A 17,344-nucleotide genomic window follows, 5' to 3' on the forward strand; every position below is an offset into this window, starting at 1 on the left:
CTAAGGATGGCCTCTCCCTGTTCTCTCCCAACAGGCAGGCTGAAGGGGGGGGGGGGGGGCCGGACAGCTGGCACCTTGCTCTGCAGCTACCACAGAGCTGTGTGTGTGTGTGTGTGTGTGTGTGTGTGTGTGTGAGACATGGCTGAAGAATGTCTGGAACACACATGTAGCACAAGGGAACCACTAACCTACCCAAACAGAAGTAGCCTTTGATGAAAGAAGAAAAGCACCCATCCATTTAAAATCCTCACCTCCAGTCTGAAATGTAACCCATGTTTGATGGTGCTCTTACTAAACCCGTTCATTTAGGGGGTCTATATGTAAAATGGATGTCGCTTAGCTCCCTCTCATTGGTCAGGTATTGGCCTCGAGACAATCCTGTCCTCCTCAGTGTTTTGTGTTATTAATTTAGACCGACCACCAGGGTGACTCATGGCTGGTCTTTGTCTCAGAGCTTTACAACCATGTTGAGTTCCAGGCAAGGGGCTGCGTGCATCAACATGATCTCATTAACTCACAGTGCTGCTGATGCCAGTGTGTATCAAGGGCTTAACTGACACTGACGGCTGCTTTCTAGGTATGGACTCTTTAAGACCAATGTATAGGCTTAGGGCCGGTTCTTTGACCCTGACTAGCCTGTAATGTAGTGAAAGTATATTCTAGACAAATTAGCTTTTTCCCCTGCTATTGAATACTGTAACACCCTTTTTAGATGTGGATTTCTCTTCAATAAAAGGGAAGGGAAACCCATTTCTTTGAAATATCTTTAAACAAGTCTTTGTTTGCTTCCCCCGAAAACACGCTTGAAATTCATGAGGAAAAGACTGCTGATGTTCTTAGCCTAATTATCACAGCAACTAGCGTCTCCTCTGCTCCGAATTCTTTTTTGTTCATCCTTTCCGTGTCGAGTAAGGCTAGAAGATGAGGACAGCCGTTTGAGCCTCGTCATGTCATCTTCCAACATGGCAGCCAATCTGTAGCTCGCCGCCAACATAAAGGTAAAAGGCCTAGATCTATTTTTAAAGATTCCCCCTCTGCGTGGCGCGGCGCTACGGAGGGCCTCGGTACGGCTTTTTGTGAAATCTAACCACCTGCCGACTGCAAATTAGAAAGCTGCAGCGGACTGAGACGACTTCACTTGTCAAAGGCCCTCTGTTCTTACCCAGGAGGCCGGTCAGTCAGCTGTTCCACTCTGCCACTGTAGGGGCCGGAGCACAGGTTTGATATGATCTGCTCTTGAGGTATTTTCCCCCCCCCTTGTCGTGGAGAGGATTGAGTATCAGGCTTGGGGAGGGAGAGGGAGCGAGGTGAATATATGCAAGGGAGGCCCGAGGTCGAACGACGTGGGGGTCTGCCGCTCTCGCCGGCTGAGAGGCTCGTTGAGCGGCGAGGCTAAATTGGATGAGTGGGTCACGGCACGGCCCCTCTGGGGCAGACGTGTCGCGTTGGCAGCGAGACCGCCCGCCACGGTGCCCGAGTCGAGCTCAGCAGGAAGTAACACGAGCAAAGCGGGTCGTCTGTAGGCTCCCCTGTGGGAGGAGGAGGAGTGGGAACACTGAGGGCGACTGGTTTGTTGGTGCCCCCCCCCCCCCCCCTCCCGCACCCCTGCAGTTCCATTATTGCATTCCTTGTGCTCTTTAATTTTAGGATCAGTAAACTTAGGGGCCAGCTTGCCAAAGCTCTTCTCTGCTGTGTCTGGAGTGTTGGTTGGCTCCCTTTAACAATGCAGGTGTGCTCTGCTCTGCTCTGCTCTGCTCTGCCTCATGGCTTGTACTCATGGCCGCTAGCACAGCTTATGCAAAAGCTCTATATTTAATAAGCTGAAAATGTTCATTTTTTTCTCTGTTTGTTTTGCTGAGCGCATACAAAACATGGTTTTCTTCCCACTGTGTGTGTGTGTGTGTGTGTGTGTGTGTGTTGTTGTCACTACTTTCCATCCATGCTGGCTCATAAAAAAGGCAAGCCGACATTACCTAACAACGTCTGGCTCCCTCTCTCCCCCCTCTTCGTGCTGCAGCAAATTAAACAGAAACTCATTTGACACAGAGAGTAGAGCAGGGCTCTCTTTTATTGGACTAGGTGTGTTTTAAATTATACATGCTTCACAGACACTGGAGAATGGCTCGCTGAACAATGAGCTACAGCTGAGAAGAAGAGTGTGTGTATGTGTGTGTGGGGGGGGGGGGGGCTGGCTTAAGGAGTAACGCCCCCCCCCCCCCCCCCCCCTTCTCCCACTCATGAATATTCAGGTTCATAAGCAGGGACAATACATTGAGAAACAATGGCTGCTGGAGGATCAAGTTTCAGGAGAACCCAGGTCGAAATAATTGTGTTTTGAGAAGCATTAAGAGTGTTTTTCTGCTGGAGGAATGATCTCTCTCTCTCTCTCTCTCTCACTCTCTTGAGTTGAGATCAATAGTGGATTCTAGCGGTTTGCTGCTAAGCTCTCTCTCCCCTCGTTGGCCTGTGCTGTGAGAGAGAGTTGGAACTCATGGCTGCTAGGGGGGAAAGCAATAGTCTACAAAGGCCCTATGGCTCCTCACATAGCCCACACTTAAGGCTTTAAGTCCCTCCGCCCATCCCCCACCTCCCGCCCTCCTGACGTATCCCCCCCCCCCAAGCCCTGCTGCTCCTCCTCCACTTCCCTGGTTGATGGAGGGGACCCACTTCCAATGTACAAAATGGCTGGAATGTTTATCAGAATGGACCCTGAAGGATGGACTCTCAAAGTGCTTGGCCCACATCAACAGACTATCCCTCCAGATTTTAAGTAAACCCTTTTTCAGTATAAAATAAGTGATTTATTCAACCATCCCTTAATTAAAGTTTCACATGCTTTTTTTTTATTTGCCCTGTTATTCACTCAGTTTTTTGGAATAATGTGAGCGGATTCCCCTGAGGTAGTCTTGAAATACAGAATTAAATGCCCTTAAAATAATTCACTTTGTTTTGACATTGTTTTCAAGATTATTCTTTTTATGCCTGTTGACGGGCTTTGATGTGTTGTCAGGGCATCCCTCCACTCTAAATGAATGTGCTGGAGAGGTTAAGGGACACTAAGCCTTAATTCCCCTATTTGACTCTTTTGAAACATGTCATCTTATCTCATTCAGATTAGTCTCTTTTGTTCTCTGCCCTCCCCCTTCGCCTCCCCCCCCCCCCTAGCCCCCCCTCCCCTCCCTCCAGCTCTCTTTACACAGACTGTGTTGCACAAAAGCACTGATGGATATTTTCATTCATGTTATCTTGTAAATGACTTCCAGGATCCAGGTGGGGAAAGGGAGCGAGGGAGAAAGAGGGAGGGCTGGGGGAGAGAGAGAGACTGGTGCCACTCATACAAACAGGCCGAGTGATGGCGATAAAACCCCTCCAGAATACCTCATTGAGACTGCAGGAGATAAGCGGCCCAACCCGGACTACGCTGTGCTGCTCAAACAAAGCCCTGGGACTTTTAACAGCCACTACAAATGGCACGCCTGGTGCCAAAGCTATTTAATATCTTTATTTTGCTCGCTGCAACCGAGCAGATAAAATGCAACCAGATCAATAACGGCGATGACATAAACAAATAAATAACAGATGATGCACTGGCAGGTTGGGGGAAGTGATCTCTCTTTTTTTTTTAGCGATAGCTTTGCAAGCTAACTGCCAGATTGCTACTCGGGCTCCTCCTTGCTGAAGACAACACAGACCATGTCAGTGCTTTCTAAATGCTAATGCTAACTATGCAAGGCCAGGCTCAGAGAGGGTGCTGGTGTTTTAGGAGAACCTCCCCCCACGGCTGTGTGTCTGCTATGCTCCAGAGGCTGCCCAGTCAGGCAGTGTTGGGTAAAGGGCAGGCCAAATCCCCCCCACTCATCAGGCCAGAACCTAATTGGTTTGGGCCATTACATGTCTACAATTTGAATCAAAGCCACTTTTCAACTCTTTTATTATCAAAGTCAATATTGAGAATGAGAATACTTTTAGTGAATTTGATACTGTGTGTGGGGAGCCCAGGGCTGCATTTCACATAGCAGGATCTATTCGTTAGCTGCTAATTTTGATAAACACTCAGCCACTCAAGCCACACAGCTTGAAAATCTAGTTTTAAAAGAGTTGGACTCTTAATATGGGCTCTACAGTTTTGCATCATTGAAACTATCCTATAAAGTGTGCCTAAAAAAATAAGTCACGATTTCAAAAATGACGTTCATCTTTGTGAACTAATAATTCTGGAGTTATTTCTGACTATATATAGGTAAGTTAGCTTGCTGGCTAACTGGTGGCCCCAGCCTTTGCGCGGCGCCCCCCGTGGTTTCCTCAGCAGAAGTGGCTGTCTGTTTTTGTCCTTTGCAGCGTGAATGTTTTTGTTAAGGAGATGAGGGTTCATGACCTGGCCATACCACCACTCACATTCAATTTAACAGCACAGCCTGCTCAGTGTGCCCCTATTCACACACACACAATGCACCGGGGCCGCACACTGCACCGCAAGGGTTATGTAATTGGACAACATTTAAGAGAAGGGGGGAAGGGATGCACACTAGTCCAACGCGAGTGGTAACTGGGATGTATTTAGGCAAGGTTACTGAATTAGGTTTTTGACGGGAGGGATGGAGGGGGGGGAATAAAGCAGTATTGCTATCTGACACTCAGGGGTGTAAATGGAGTGGAACAATAACATAATTCCCCTTGGGTCTGATGTTTGCTTTGGAAAGGCAACCTTGTACCGCTCCAAAAGTCCTTAATCCTATTACTCGCATTCCAATTGAATTTGACTCAAGGAAAATTTCTTTTTAGAGGTAACGCCTCAAATTATATACCGAGTCTGGCATCTTTTTAACACAGCGCTGCTGCGGTATCTGAAAGAAGAACCTGAAGTGTGGGTGTCATCTTTCTAACGCTGTGTCTCTCTCTCTCTCTCTCCTTTTTCAGATTGTGTATATATCGAGAGCCGCCGGCCCAACACTCCCTACTTCATTTGTAGCATTCAGGATTTTAAGCTGGTGAGTAGCCTTGTCCTTCCTTCTTCCCCTTCCCCTCAGCCTGCCCCTGGCCCCTGGCCCCTGGCCCCTGGCCCTGAGCTGGGCTCCTCAGTCACCGCTGGCCTTATCTCCAGGCCACACTGTTGTTCTAAGGCCTGCAAAAACGCCACATCAAACACGCCTTTCATCTGGACTAATTGCCTCCGTTCGTATGTTTGGAGAAAGATGCCGAGTTGCACTTTTGGTATGGAAGTCTGATAAGAATGGAGGCATTGAAGGAGGGCCATCTCACACAGAACAGAGACTTCTTTCTTTTTCTTTTTTTCTTTTCTTTTTTTTACTATTTAATGCTTTCCTAAGCCTTATTGTATTAGATGTATCCAGTAATATTTTGTGTTTGTTGGTTAGGTTCATAATGGTTCAGCTGAAAAGACATCATAAAGACTGATCATGTAGGCAATTGGAAATATACACATTATGGATTAATCACTATTGAATAAATACTTTTTTTTAATTACCTGAATGTTACCTGTATATTGTGAAGCATGGGAAAAAGCAAGGTGCCTGTATATGAGTAAGCCCAACTAGCTGGTCTTGCAAGCAGATACCCATGAACTGATTCTGTTAAACGCAATCAAAGTTATTTGTCAGATCAGTTAATTTACTTAATTAAGGAGCCCCTTATGTCTTCGGTTTTAAATTATATCTTTTCAGCCCAAATTGGCTAGATTACCTCTTTGAGTAGGGAAATCAGATTCTTCATTTGCTGCTTAAAAGGGCTGATTCATCAGGCTCGTTGGTTAGGGAGAGAGAGCCTACTTTGTTTTCTTAGCAACACAACACCCTTCAATGTGCCTGCTAGCTGCACACGGTGGGTTTCCTCTCACTCTGGCGTGATAGAGACACCCAGGAAAACCAGCTTGGGATATTTGTGTCGTCAATATGGGGTAGAAATTCAGTATCCAAATCAAGCACCGTTTAACGTTGTGTGAGTCCCCATCTCTGTCTATTTAGATGAGTGTGTCTCCGCTCAGTGCAGAAGCTCCTAGGAGGGCTGGAGAGGCCCCAGGGGGGGCCCTGATAATGGCTCCCGACAGCTAGGGTGATGATATGAGGTCACTGTCGGTGTGTGCGTGTGTGCGCGCGCGCGTGTGTGTGTGTTGGGAGGCCAGTTGGTGTGCATACAGGGGGTGTATGGTAGACTCTTGGAGGGGAGTGTGTGTATATCTAGGCCCCACAGCAGAGCTTTAATCGGATTGCTGGGAGAGGCTGCCGAGGACGGCGGGAACCCCAACTCTCCAATAATAACACACCGAGTGTTTTTGTCTCATCTGCACCTTGATTAAGTGCGCTTGCAGAGGTCTCGGTCCAACAGGGGTAATTGTCCAGAGAGAGAGAGAGAGAGAGAACACCGGCTCCATTAGCCACCCCACCCCTCCCCCCTCCTCCCTCTTCTCACTCTTGCCCTCTCTTGCTCTTTCTCTTTCTCTGCCCATCTGTAATTAATGAACAGCCATCTGCATGGCTATGTGTGCGCCGACTGTACCCCCGCGTCCGCTCGCTAAAGCAAATGCCCTTGTGGCTTTTAAACAAGTGCAGGGATTCAATAGTCGTTTTTTTTGGTTCCAGCTACGAGGGATATATAACGTTGGAAGCAGCTCAGTGCGACGTCAGCTCAGATTTGTTGTTCGAGGATGTGTGTTTTTCCAGTGACGCCGCTGGCGTAGCAGTTCAACTCTGACCCCCCCTGCCCCCCCCCCAGCCTGTCACCCCATGCTCATAATTGGGACAAAGACGCCTGCGATTCGGAGAAACGAGACACCCTGTATTTTTTCAGTCGATCGTAATAGCGTAACGTTGTTCTTTTTCAGAACACATATTTTGAAATGGGAAGAAGCTGCCTTTAGACCACAGACATAGCTAGCCTAACTGAGCCACTCATCAGGCGTTTAATCCTATCCCTCCATCCCTTTGATATTCCACACAGTCATCCTCCTCAGACCTCAATTTCGCCTGCCACACACAGTATTGATCCGCCTTCTGTGGCCACAGAATGGACCTTTAGCGCTGAAGTCGATGAAGAGGAAATTGCATTGGTCCTGAACCAAACAACCTCATCAATATCCCAACCCCTTCTCAGTCTTTAGGCTGTAACAACGTCACTCGTGTACTTTATCTAATGACCTGTGAATCCAATTAGCAGTGTGTAGAAATCCTGAATGCAGCCATCAATCTCCCAACACGGATGAAGCTCCGTTGTCTCTGCCTACAAGGAAGCTGGAAGCATCTCGCCCCACAGCCCTTTTGGTGTCTTCCGACGCACGTGCGTTGCAGCTTTCGTAACGACTTTCCTTCTACCCCCGTTGCAATTTTCTAAACCTGGTTTTTCGAGGACCACAGTTTAGATGCTTGTCTGCTCCCTAACCTCATCTCTGGTTCATAGAGGTCTGATTAAGAACTGGTTTCACCTCAGTGAAGAAGGTAGTCCGCGGAGATGCCCGGGAGGAGGGAAATGAGAAACGTGTGGTGCTCTGTGCTAGGCTAGTGCTAATTAAGCTAGAAAAGCAGTAGAAGCGCAGCCCCCCCCCCATTAGCTTTAATTCTAGCACATCCTATGTCCAGGTCATTAGGCGCTCGCATACAGCGCACAATATCCTTTTGATGTAAGCGATTCGGTCAATTAAGTGGGTGGTGTGCTGCGATAATGGTCATGTGGTTGTAGGAAGATGATAATCATCACTACATATAGCCCTAATAGCAACACTGGACCCATCCCCCATTCCGACTAGTCCTGTTCCGATCGGCTCCCTCAGCATGCGAACGTAGCGTCTGAAGCCTGGTAATGGACATGCAACTCGTAAAAGGGGCGAGGTCTCTGATTATATCTGATGTTATGATCTCCATGTATCTGTTTACAATCCATATTTCACGAGACTGATGCACTGAACCGTGTGTGTGTTTGTGTGTGTGTGTGTTCGTTCTCATTGTGATGAACACCCATCCGTGAGGTGTAGCTGTGTCTGCTCGCATCAGCATTGTGACTGGCTCCCATTAACAGCAACAGAGCCCCGAGACATTGTCTGATGTGAGAGGAGATTTCAGCACAGGTCGAACAGCTAAGACAATACGCCATGAAATCAATCACGGGCAATATCTGCCCACCGGGCGCGTCTTTACAATCCACCCTCTTCCTCCCCTCACACATCTAGCCTCTCTCTCATCCGTCTGCTTGACATTCTCTCCCCCCCCCTCCCTCCTCCTCCTCCTCCTCCTCCTCCTGCCGCCACTCTCATGTCCCCTCACCTCTCTCCCTCCCCCCTCCTCCCCTCCTTCATTCTTCTCCATTCCACATTATGGGTGTTTGCCCTGTGAGTGGCGTACTCCTCCCTCCCTCCCTCCCTCCCCCCCCATGCCTCCATCCCTGTGGCTAAACTCATTTGGTGATATTGGCCACCTCAGCTGTGCTCAGGCTCCCTCTCCCTCTAATGGAGTGATTGCAGCGTTTTCCCCCAGGGAGGGGGGGCTCCTGCTGGGAGGGAAGCCTTGTCCATGCTCTTCCATCAGGATCTCTCTGCTTATGGACATTTTAATTAGATGTCATGTACAATACAATTATCAGTATCATTATAAGACTTTCCAATGAACCAACAAGCTTTAAGGGAAGAGTTTAGATTTTTTTTTTCTAGCTCGTGTACAAAACAGCGAGTTTAAAGCAACGGGGGTAGCCGATGGTTTTCCTTTAGCCCTGTTCTTAGGGTGTAAAAGCGGCGTATGAGACTGTAGCCCGTCTCGTGGTTGGATGAGCAGCGTTTGGATGCGTATGTAGATCCTGTGACGGAGTGTGTTTGTCTAACACAAGCCCACAGAGCTCCCAAGTCTCTACCCGCTGTTCCCGAATGATTGGAGGTAGCCTGCCTGCACATCAATCCAGCCTGAATAGATCTGGGGGGAGAAACAATAGGGCTGTCTGCGGGGGGAAATGAATTGCCCTGATTCAATGTGACTGTGCCACTCTCTCCTCTCCCTTTCTCTCGCACTGAAAGAGGCTGTAAACCTGAAGTCCTCCTGATTTGTTGTTTGTGCTGACATCATACGCCGTATGTATACGGCTAATATCACACAGGCTTTCCGATCGCAGTGTAAACAAGGTACCCTGTACGCACGATATGCTAATTCACCGCACAGAATCCTCCCCTGATGGTCTTAGCTGGCTTATCACGCAGCCTTCAAACGCAAACGATTCAAAGCCGTTAATTAAAAATGTTTGATAAAGATGCAAATATATGTGCATAAATATGCACGTGAAACAAAAGTTGTTGGCGTTTCTATGGAGGAGAGTGCAGCCCAGCAGAAGGAAATCTATAGCGCCGAGCATTAGCCTAGCAATTAGGCTGGAATCCACCTCTGTTAGAGAGCTACCAAGCCTCGTACGCTGCATGCGAAACCCATCGGCTCTGTATGTTGGCACTAGCAGTCATTTTCTAAACTTCTGTTGAAAAATGGAAGAACAAACGCCCTCCCACTCCCCCACCCCCCCTTTTCAGTTTCTATAAACCTGAGCTGCCTTGATGAAATGCCCTGTATTGTATGCAGCCATGAGCATATGTAATGGGTGCATTAGACTGTAATGAATGATGAGTTTTTCTATCAAAAACAAACCAGGCTGTGAGTCGCTAAGCCACTGAGATCATGGTAGGTGGTCATGGTTCGCCATACAGGGACCGGCGTTCTTTAGTCCCTGCCTGGAAAGCCCCGTTCCCTAGCTGCCTGCCTCTTCTCTCTTCTCCGCAGAACATTTTGAAATGCAATTATGGATCAGTGAGCACCGCCATCAGTCGCACTTCTTGTTAATATTTATCGAGTGGAGCGGCAGCCGCTGCCATCTTTCCAGAGGGGGCTGCAGTCATTAAGTGTGTGTGTGTGATTGTGTGTGATTGTGTGTTTGTGTATGTGTGTTTGTGTATGTGTGTATGTGTGTGTGTGTGTGTGATTGTGTGTGATTGTGTTGTGCTCAGCTTTCCCCCTTTTATTCCACGGTCCACTCAGCTGCTGTAAGCAAGCCGGTAGATTCACAGGCATGGACATGTGGAGGTGCAAGTGTTCACAAGTGGTCAGCGGTATTGTGTGTAGCCTCCCTTAAGTGTCTGCTTGTCTTTGTGCTCTCAGAGGAAGCAGCAGCAGCACTGACAAGGGCATCTATTGGGGGAGCTGGTTGGCTGAGCCTGCTGCAGCCACTTGATTGAAGCATCCTGGCTTTCTTGTACTTCTCTGGATATAATTCATGAGCGTATTTCATGGAAGGAACGTTCATGCTAAGCATCGAAGGCAACTTTGTGATATGAAGAATGCAGACGAGGAGCTGTTTTGCTGATTCAGTGTGGGCACTGCGAATAGTGCTAATACATGTAGTGGAATAATTTTCAATTGGACATATTAATTCTGCTTAGTATACTCTTGCGTTTATTTGACAAATAAAAAATCCCCTTCTCCACAAATGGTGGCAGTGACTACAGTGAGTGAGAGACCCTTTAGTGCTGCTTTTGCAGTATCAGGCTCCCTCCCCATAATGGCCATTTTGATGAATGTTTCTCAATGAGGTATGCGGCTTGTCCCCCCCCCCCCCCACCCCCTCTCCCCTCCCCTCTATACACTTGAAATTCCATTGAAGGAGGGCATTAATGCTTTTCTTTGTAATGACATTAGGTCCTTAGCCGTGCTGCACGGTGCTCTGGTCCTCCAGGCAGCAGCTGTTTGTCCTAGCAGGCAACAGTCCTCTTCTGGTATCAGTTTGCCTGTTGGTGCATTTTTAAAGACAGACATTTCCTCTCGGCGAGCCACTGCGCCCGTCTCTTAGGGGGAGGCGTTTAGATTGATTGTACACACGGGCACGGCGATGAATAAATAAAGAAATACAAATGGCACGGTTGAGATAACAGCCCTATAAAGGAAGGCTGCTTGTACGGAGCAGCACCATCAAGAACAAACGCACTCCTCTCCCTTCCTCCTTTTTGGACACAGTCTTTTTTTTTTGTCTTCCTCTCACAGCCCTCCTTATGCATTCGCTAAATGCTGCTATGGAAACCAGTTGTGTGGCAAGCAGTCTCTCTCTCTCTCTCTCTCTCTCTCTCTCTCTCTCTCTCTCTCTCTCTCTCTCGCATAGGAGGATGAAGGGGAGGGGTGTAAAAGAGAAGAACAAGGGCTAGAATCAAAATGGAGGTGTGTGTGTGGGGTCAGAACTGGGCTGAGGGAGCGCTGTGTAGTGATTACCTTCACAGATGGAGAGGGGTTGCATCTGGCTGGGGGAGGGGGGGGGGGGGGGGGGGTGTATAGGGGGCCATAGCATTTTCATAAGACTCCTAAAAGCTCAATCAATAGTAGCTCCTCGACGCAAGGCTAAATTATTCAACAGAAAGCCTCTCTCTGTCTTTCTCTCTTCCCCTTGTGTTTCATTACAGTTTACCTTCCTGGCTCTGCTGCTTTTGTGGTGAACAGACAAACACACACAGATATTTGTCAGGTCTTTTTCTGCAGTGGAAGTCGTTTGGGCCTCCCAAAATCCGAGTGCTCATTTCACCCCTTGTTGCAGAATCATTGAAATATTCAGCGGTGCCACCATGGCTTATTTTTTCTTTTCTTTTTTTCTTTTCTTTTTTTCTTTTTGCACATCACAAGTGAAATTGCCTCCTCTGATGTCTTCACTAACATCTGAAGCACTAGCGCTCAGCTCCTGTGCCAAGCGCACTGTTTTATCTTTAAAGGGGAAAAACAGACACTACTTTTTTTTTTTTTTGGTGCTCACTTTGATGCAAAAGGGAAAAACAAATGTAACACGACTCAAAGGAAGCCGGTAATATCGACACTTTATGGCTCCAGTGCACCAAACCTAGTCATTGTACTGTATATGGAGATACTCACAGGGTGTTTGTGATTACAATAACCAGGTCTCCTTAGTGCACTTAAAATGAGGCCTCTGGAGGGGGTTGCAGAATAAATTAAAGGGTAGGCGCGCTTTGAAGTAGACTAGTGTTCATAGTAGGGTTGTCACGATACCAGAATTGTTTACTTTATTTATTTATTTATTCATTTATTTTCAGTATCACGATAAAATACCACGCCAGAGTATTGTGTGTCTTTTAAATCTGGAATTGTTCGTAAACATTTTTATTTGGCTTTCACTTGCCTATGGGTGTCACTGAAAAAGGGAAACAAACACTATTGGGTCATTGTGCATTCAACGAGTCTCTAATTCCACTTTGAGAAATCAGCAGCATGTGGAAAAATATCCCTCTCTGAACTACACCTCTCCACTCCACCTGGATCTCTCATCTTGCTAGCTATCTTAGCTATGATGCTATGCATCATAAATGCGGCCAGCAGCGCCACAATTGATACAATGTTTGGGCTTTTGATGCAAATGTGTCATACGTTTTAACACATTTGGTACTACCGAAAGTGGAGACACAGCAGTATTGAATCGAAAGCAATTTGTGCTACCGCTGTTACCATGCAACACTAGTTCATAGCACAACACAAACACAGGGCTGGTGGAGACTACTTTAGTAATCCTCCCCTCTCTCATGGATTAAATAGAAGATGAGCTATCCTTTTGTGTCTTCCTTTTCGCCCCAAACATCTTTTGCCCATTTGTATCCCAGGAAATTGAATATTATCCTCAGAATATTCAGTTGTGAATGTAGTGTGTATATAAGGAAAATGTGTTTTAGTTGGCCCACCCAGTGTTGAGGGACCTGACACTGAACACATTTGTGTGGATTGGTCAAGCTTTAATTGGATTGGCCCTGGTTTTACATGGACGGCTAATTTTACCCCCTCTCCTCCCTAGTCATGGCACCTTCAGTTGCTTCCTCTGCCTCCTCTTCTCCCCCCCCCCCCACACTCCCCTCCCCTGTTCATTTAAGTGGCTTTCTAGAGTGTCTCGCTGCTGGTTCTCAACTCAGTGAGTGTAATTTCCAGCTTGTCCAAAGTGTGACATGCCAATAAAAAAAAAAAGCTGTGGAAGTGGAGATTTACAGTGGTATCGGGTTCACACGCTTCTATTGGACCGCGCTCTCCATTAAAGAACACATGGTGCAAATTAACTCCCGCAACCCCTTCTGCTGGAAAGAGGGAGAGAGAGAGAGAAAGGGGGCATCGGTCAGGAGGGAGTGGAGAGGAGAGGAGAGGAGGAAATTCAAGGGATTGTTTCAAGACCTCAGGAATGTCTCCAGCTTGTACCTATAACACACTGCCTCCAACAGCCTTAAAACAACATCATAATCTCCCTCCCTTGTGAGTTCGGTTCACTGTAGCATCTTATTGTACGCATGCTCTTTGACATGATGTTCTGTACACCGGCTGTGTGGAGACTAACTCGCCGGAATGTGATTTTGATGTCGAATGTGTGCTAGTGCTTTTAATAAGGTAATGTAGCACATTGTGGTCTGACATTTTCCAGAGCTCTGCTCATTACTACTCATCTCCCTGGCAAACATAGCCGCTCATTTAAAAGCAGAAAATAGATTTGTTTCTGTTGTGCATATGTGCGCATCATCAAGTCTCCTCCGGAATAGATCTGACTGGTGTCGCATATGTGTTGATGGGCAAGCCTAAATTGTGTTTGCTTGCCTGTCACTGCGAATGGATCACAGGAGCTGAGAGATTCACAGCTGCGTGGGAGTGGAAGTGCTCTCTCTCTCTCTCTCACACACGCGCGCGCACACGGCTCACTCTGCTAAACACACAACACTACTACACACTTAATCTCGCCCACCAGCCAGTTCTCTCTCTCTCTCTGTCGAGCCGTCTGGTCTGCCAGCCCCTTCAGAAAGGGACATGACTGTGGAAGCCTATGGCAGGAGTGGATGAAACAGCCGCCGGATTTAATTGGCTGAACTCTCAGTCCATCACCATCTAGTGCCCGTCTAGTGCAACGCTTTAGAAGCTAGTGTGTTGCGTTCTCCACTGGAGACACACACACAACGCTGACTCGGTAATGCTAATATTTGGCTGCCAAACTTGCCTCTGACTCTCTTAAAATTGACGAGTGTTAATTATTTCGCGTTCCCCATCCCAGAAATGGAGAGAGTGTGAAGATTTATTTTCTCAGTGGCTAACACCCTGTTTAGAAGATTTATTTAAAAAACTGTTTTCAACAGCGGCTCATGTTAGCCACTGAGCCATGCCTTTGTCGTGTGAATCGAATTGATGTTTAATTGATGTTACCCAGTAAATCCAGTCCCCCCTCAGTTCCAAACAGTCCCACACTGTTTCCAGGCTCGAATGCCCTCGCAATCTGAGCCTGGGGGACAAGGTTACTACACACTTGGCTCATTCTCTTGCACATAGGCAGTCACACACGATCCCTTATTATTCCTGGGTGACCCTGGGACCCCTCTGTCTCTGTTCCCTCACATAAACAATGCAGTCATAACCTCAGTTTTCTCACAACCTCCAGCACCCCCCCCCCCCTCTCCCCCCCCCCCCCCCCCCCACCCTCTGCCCTCCTCTCCACTCCACTCTGAAACAACAAACACAGAGCCCTCTTCTCCAACTCAGCCCAAATCATTTCCACTGAGCTTTCATGGTGCTACTAGTCGATTTTATTGTTGCCTCAATCTGTTACAATTTTCTATGAAACACTGTAAACACATCTATGATGGTAAAGACATTTCCTCGCTTCAAAGGGCCTCTTCCATCCCCTCAGTATCTGTGTTCATTTCTTCTGCCTGGGATGAACATGTTCTTTGTTCTTTTGTGAGAATGTACTTAACAGTTTGGCAGCGGCGGTTTGGTTTTGAACTGAGCTGTCTTTGTTGCTGCTACACTTAATACTTGTTGTACTAAATAGAGGAACTACTGTTTATTAAGCCCACTCTTAAATCTCCAGTAATCTTAATTGATTGATTGGGAAAAAAACACTGAACTCTGGAAGTCTTTTTTTATTGAAATGTATTTGATCAAGTAAATCCTTTCCCTCCTCTGCTCCATCCAGTTACAAGGCAAGCCGTTGCTCTGCATATGCAATCCATATATAAAGCATCCAATTAACCCACCCCACCCCCCCCTTGCATTTTAGCAGTGGCTAATTGAAATAATCATAGTATTGAAAGACTGTGCTTTGATCTAGATGGACTCATCAGTGCTGTAAGAGGAATAATACAGTGAGTGATACGGCAGTGCGGTGATACCAGAACCTAACCCTGGGCTATTGAACTTAACAGCCCATTTATAGATTGCTGTAATGCCCTCCCTATTTAAGGGTGAATAACTCTTTATAGGTTTAAGATAAAGTAGTGAGTGGGCTAGACCCCCATCATTTGCCACACTATCTTTCATATTGTGAGGTTCTCCCCCCCCCCCCACCCCCACCCTCTCCTCTACTGTCTGGCTGTGTTGATAAATCTCTGCCTCCGAGCATTCTGGGACTGGAGGTGAGGCGGGCGATTATTAATGGAGGCGGGCGCGTGGACGCACATGTCCGAGGTGGATTCTCACACGCAGGCGAGAGGACAGAGGGAGCGTGGCTGTGTCCCCCTCCCCTCCCCTCCTCCCTCCCTCCCTCGTCTCCCTCTCCCCCTCCCAGGTGAAATGGAATGATTTAATGTGTGGCCCTGTCGGCGAGGGTAATGGAGTTGGCGGATGAGTGCGAGAGCCTCTCCACTCGGAGGGGGGAGAGTGATTGAGACCCCTGTGTCTGTCTGTGTAAGCTCTCCTGTACAGTCAGTGACTCTCTCTCTCTCTCTCTCTCTCTTTCTCTCTTTCTACCTCATGGTCTCTCTGAACAGCCGAGCCTGGCACACACACTTACATTACCCTGCCATATTCACCGTGTGGAACTCCTTCTTTCATACACTGAACTCCTACTCCAGTGTCTGGCCTTAAAGGGGGGGGGGGAGGGAGGGAGGGGGGGGGGGGGGGGGGCAGATGGTGAATAGTTTTGTCCCTGTGATTTGTATTTGGTGTATCTACACCCAGAGCTTATTGTCTACAATTACCACATTGGATCTAGGCCCGCTCAAGATTATTTGATAATTAAGGGGATAGTGAGACATGATGTCCTTCCAGAGAATCTTCTTACATGAACAGTAGCCTGTAGCGTATCAAGTTGTAATATAGTATTTTTGACAGGTTGTCATACCTGGTGTTGTTAGTTGTGCATTTGCAGTTTGTCTCCAACACTAGTAAAAGGGGGAAATTATGAAAAAGCTACAGGAGAGAGATTATTGATGACAGCCTTGGCGGTCCCCTTGTCTCGTCCATCACATCTGTTTTGAACAATGTGCTTGCCTTGCCTTGCCTTGCCGCCATTTTAGACTGTGAAGAGCTCCTCCTCTCTCACTCTCCCTGCTCAGGGCTGCGGGGCCACTACTGTATTTGAAAGGTGTCTTGATAAACGTTCTTGGGGGGGCTTCAAAAGGGCCCGCTCTGACGCTGTACGGCTTGTGTAGACTCCAACACTACTCCGGACACACGGCAGCAGGCTTGTTGCAGTAATTAGGTGCAAAACTGTTTGCTGTTGCGACTGCAAAATGGCATTTAAATGCCAAATGGCAGCGAGGGGCGTGTATAATATCTCTGCTTTATGCCTTGTTGCTTTTCCCTCTCTCTGTCGCACCGAGGGTTGCAGTGTAAACGAGAGCTTTTGAAACGGGGCAGAGAGGGGTTGCACAGAGCTAAGTGGATACGCTCGTGTAGCGTTTTACCTCTTGTGTCTCAGGCTTTGTAGCCCTCTCCATTTGCCGCCATCGGCGCTAAGCTACTATTAGCAGCTCTTTTCCCCCCCAGACTGAGAGAAATGCCATTAGGGAATGCTTGGGCATTTAGCTAGTGGTCCACGTAGAGCGCTGGGCTATATTGTCCGTGTTGCTCAAATTTGCGACACCTAACCCTTATTTGGAAAGGAATCGAATACAACGTTGAGAAACGTCAGGTTTTTGAAGTATCGTCGGACTGTTCTAACGCTGCCCTCCAGGAGTTAGCCCGGCCAGGCCAGGCCAGGCCAGCACCTCTGTTGGACTAGGCTCATTGTTGGCCCAGTGTGAACAGGATTATGTAGGATCAGAGAGAGACAATAGGGCAGGACCATGGGAACCGGGAGCAAGTGGACAGGAGTGTTTTTCTTTCTCACACAATCCGAGATCTCCCCCCTCCCTGCAGTGGCACTTGGTTCGGTCCTTAAATAAAGTCATCAAGCTCCATTGTCTCTGTAAGCTTTGACACCTAGAGTCAGCTCCTTCTCATTAAGTGCCTTCACTCGCTAGGCTATAGCTTTCCCTGGAAACCACTGCACCCGCGCAGCCCCTTATAAGGAGCGTCCGTGTCTGCGCAGCGTCACACGGTGTCTGGAAGCAGGGCTGTTGAAGTCTCCCGGCCCCCCT

At 47.7% G+C, this 17,344-nt stretch overlaps 1 protein-coding gene across 3 annotated transcripts in view; it reads left to right on the forward strand.

The window, feature by feature from the left end:
- Window positions 1-17,344, forward strand: part of rerea (arginine-glutamic acid dipeptide (RE) repeats a) — a 111,221-nt gene that overhangs the window by 47,179 nt on the left and 46,698 nt on the right. For all 3 annotated transcript variants that reach the window (XM_083675235.1, XM_083675233.1, XM_083675234.1), the window contains exon 4: window positions 4,918-4,988. In XM_083675235.1, the coding sequence (XP_083531361.1) occupies window positions 4,918-4,988 (71 nt within the window). The remainder of the gene's footprint in view (window positions 1-4,917; window positions 4,989-17,344) is intronic.

This window comes from Argentina silus (genome assembly GCF_951799395.1).
Source record: "Argentina silus genome assembly, chromosome: 8".
Lineage (NCBI taxonomy): Eukaryota > Metazoa > Chordata > Actinopteri > Argentiniformes > Argentinidae > Argentina > Argentina silus.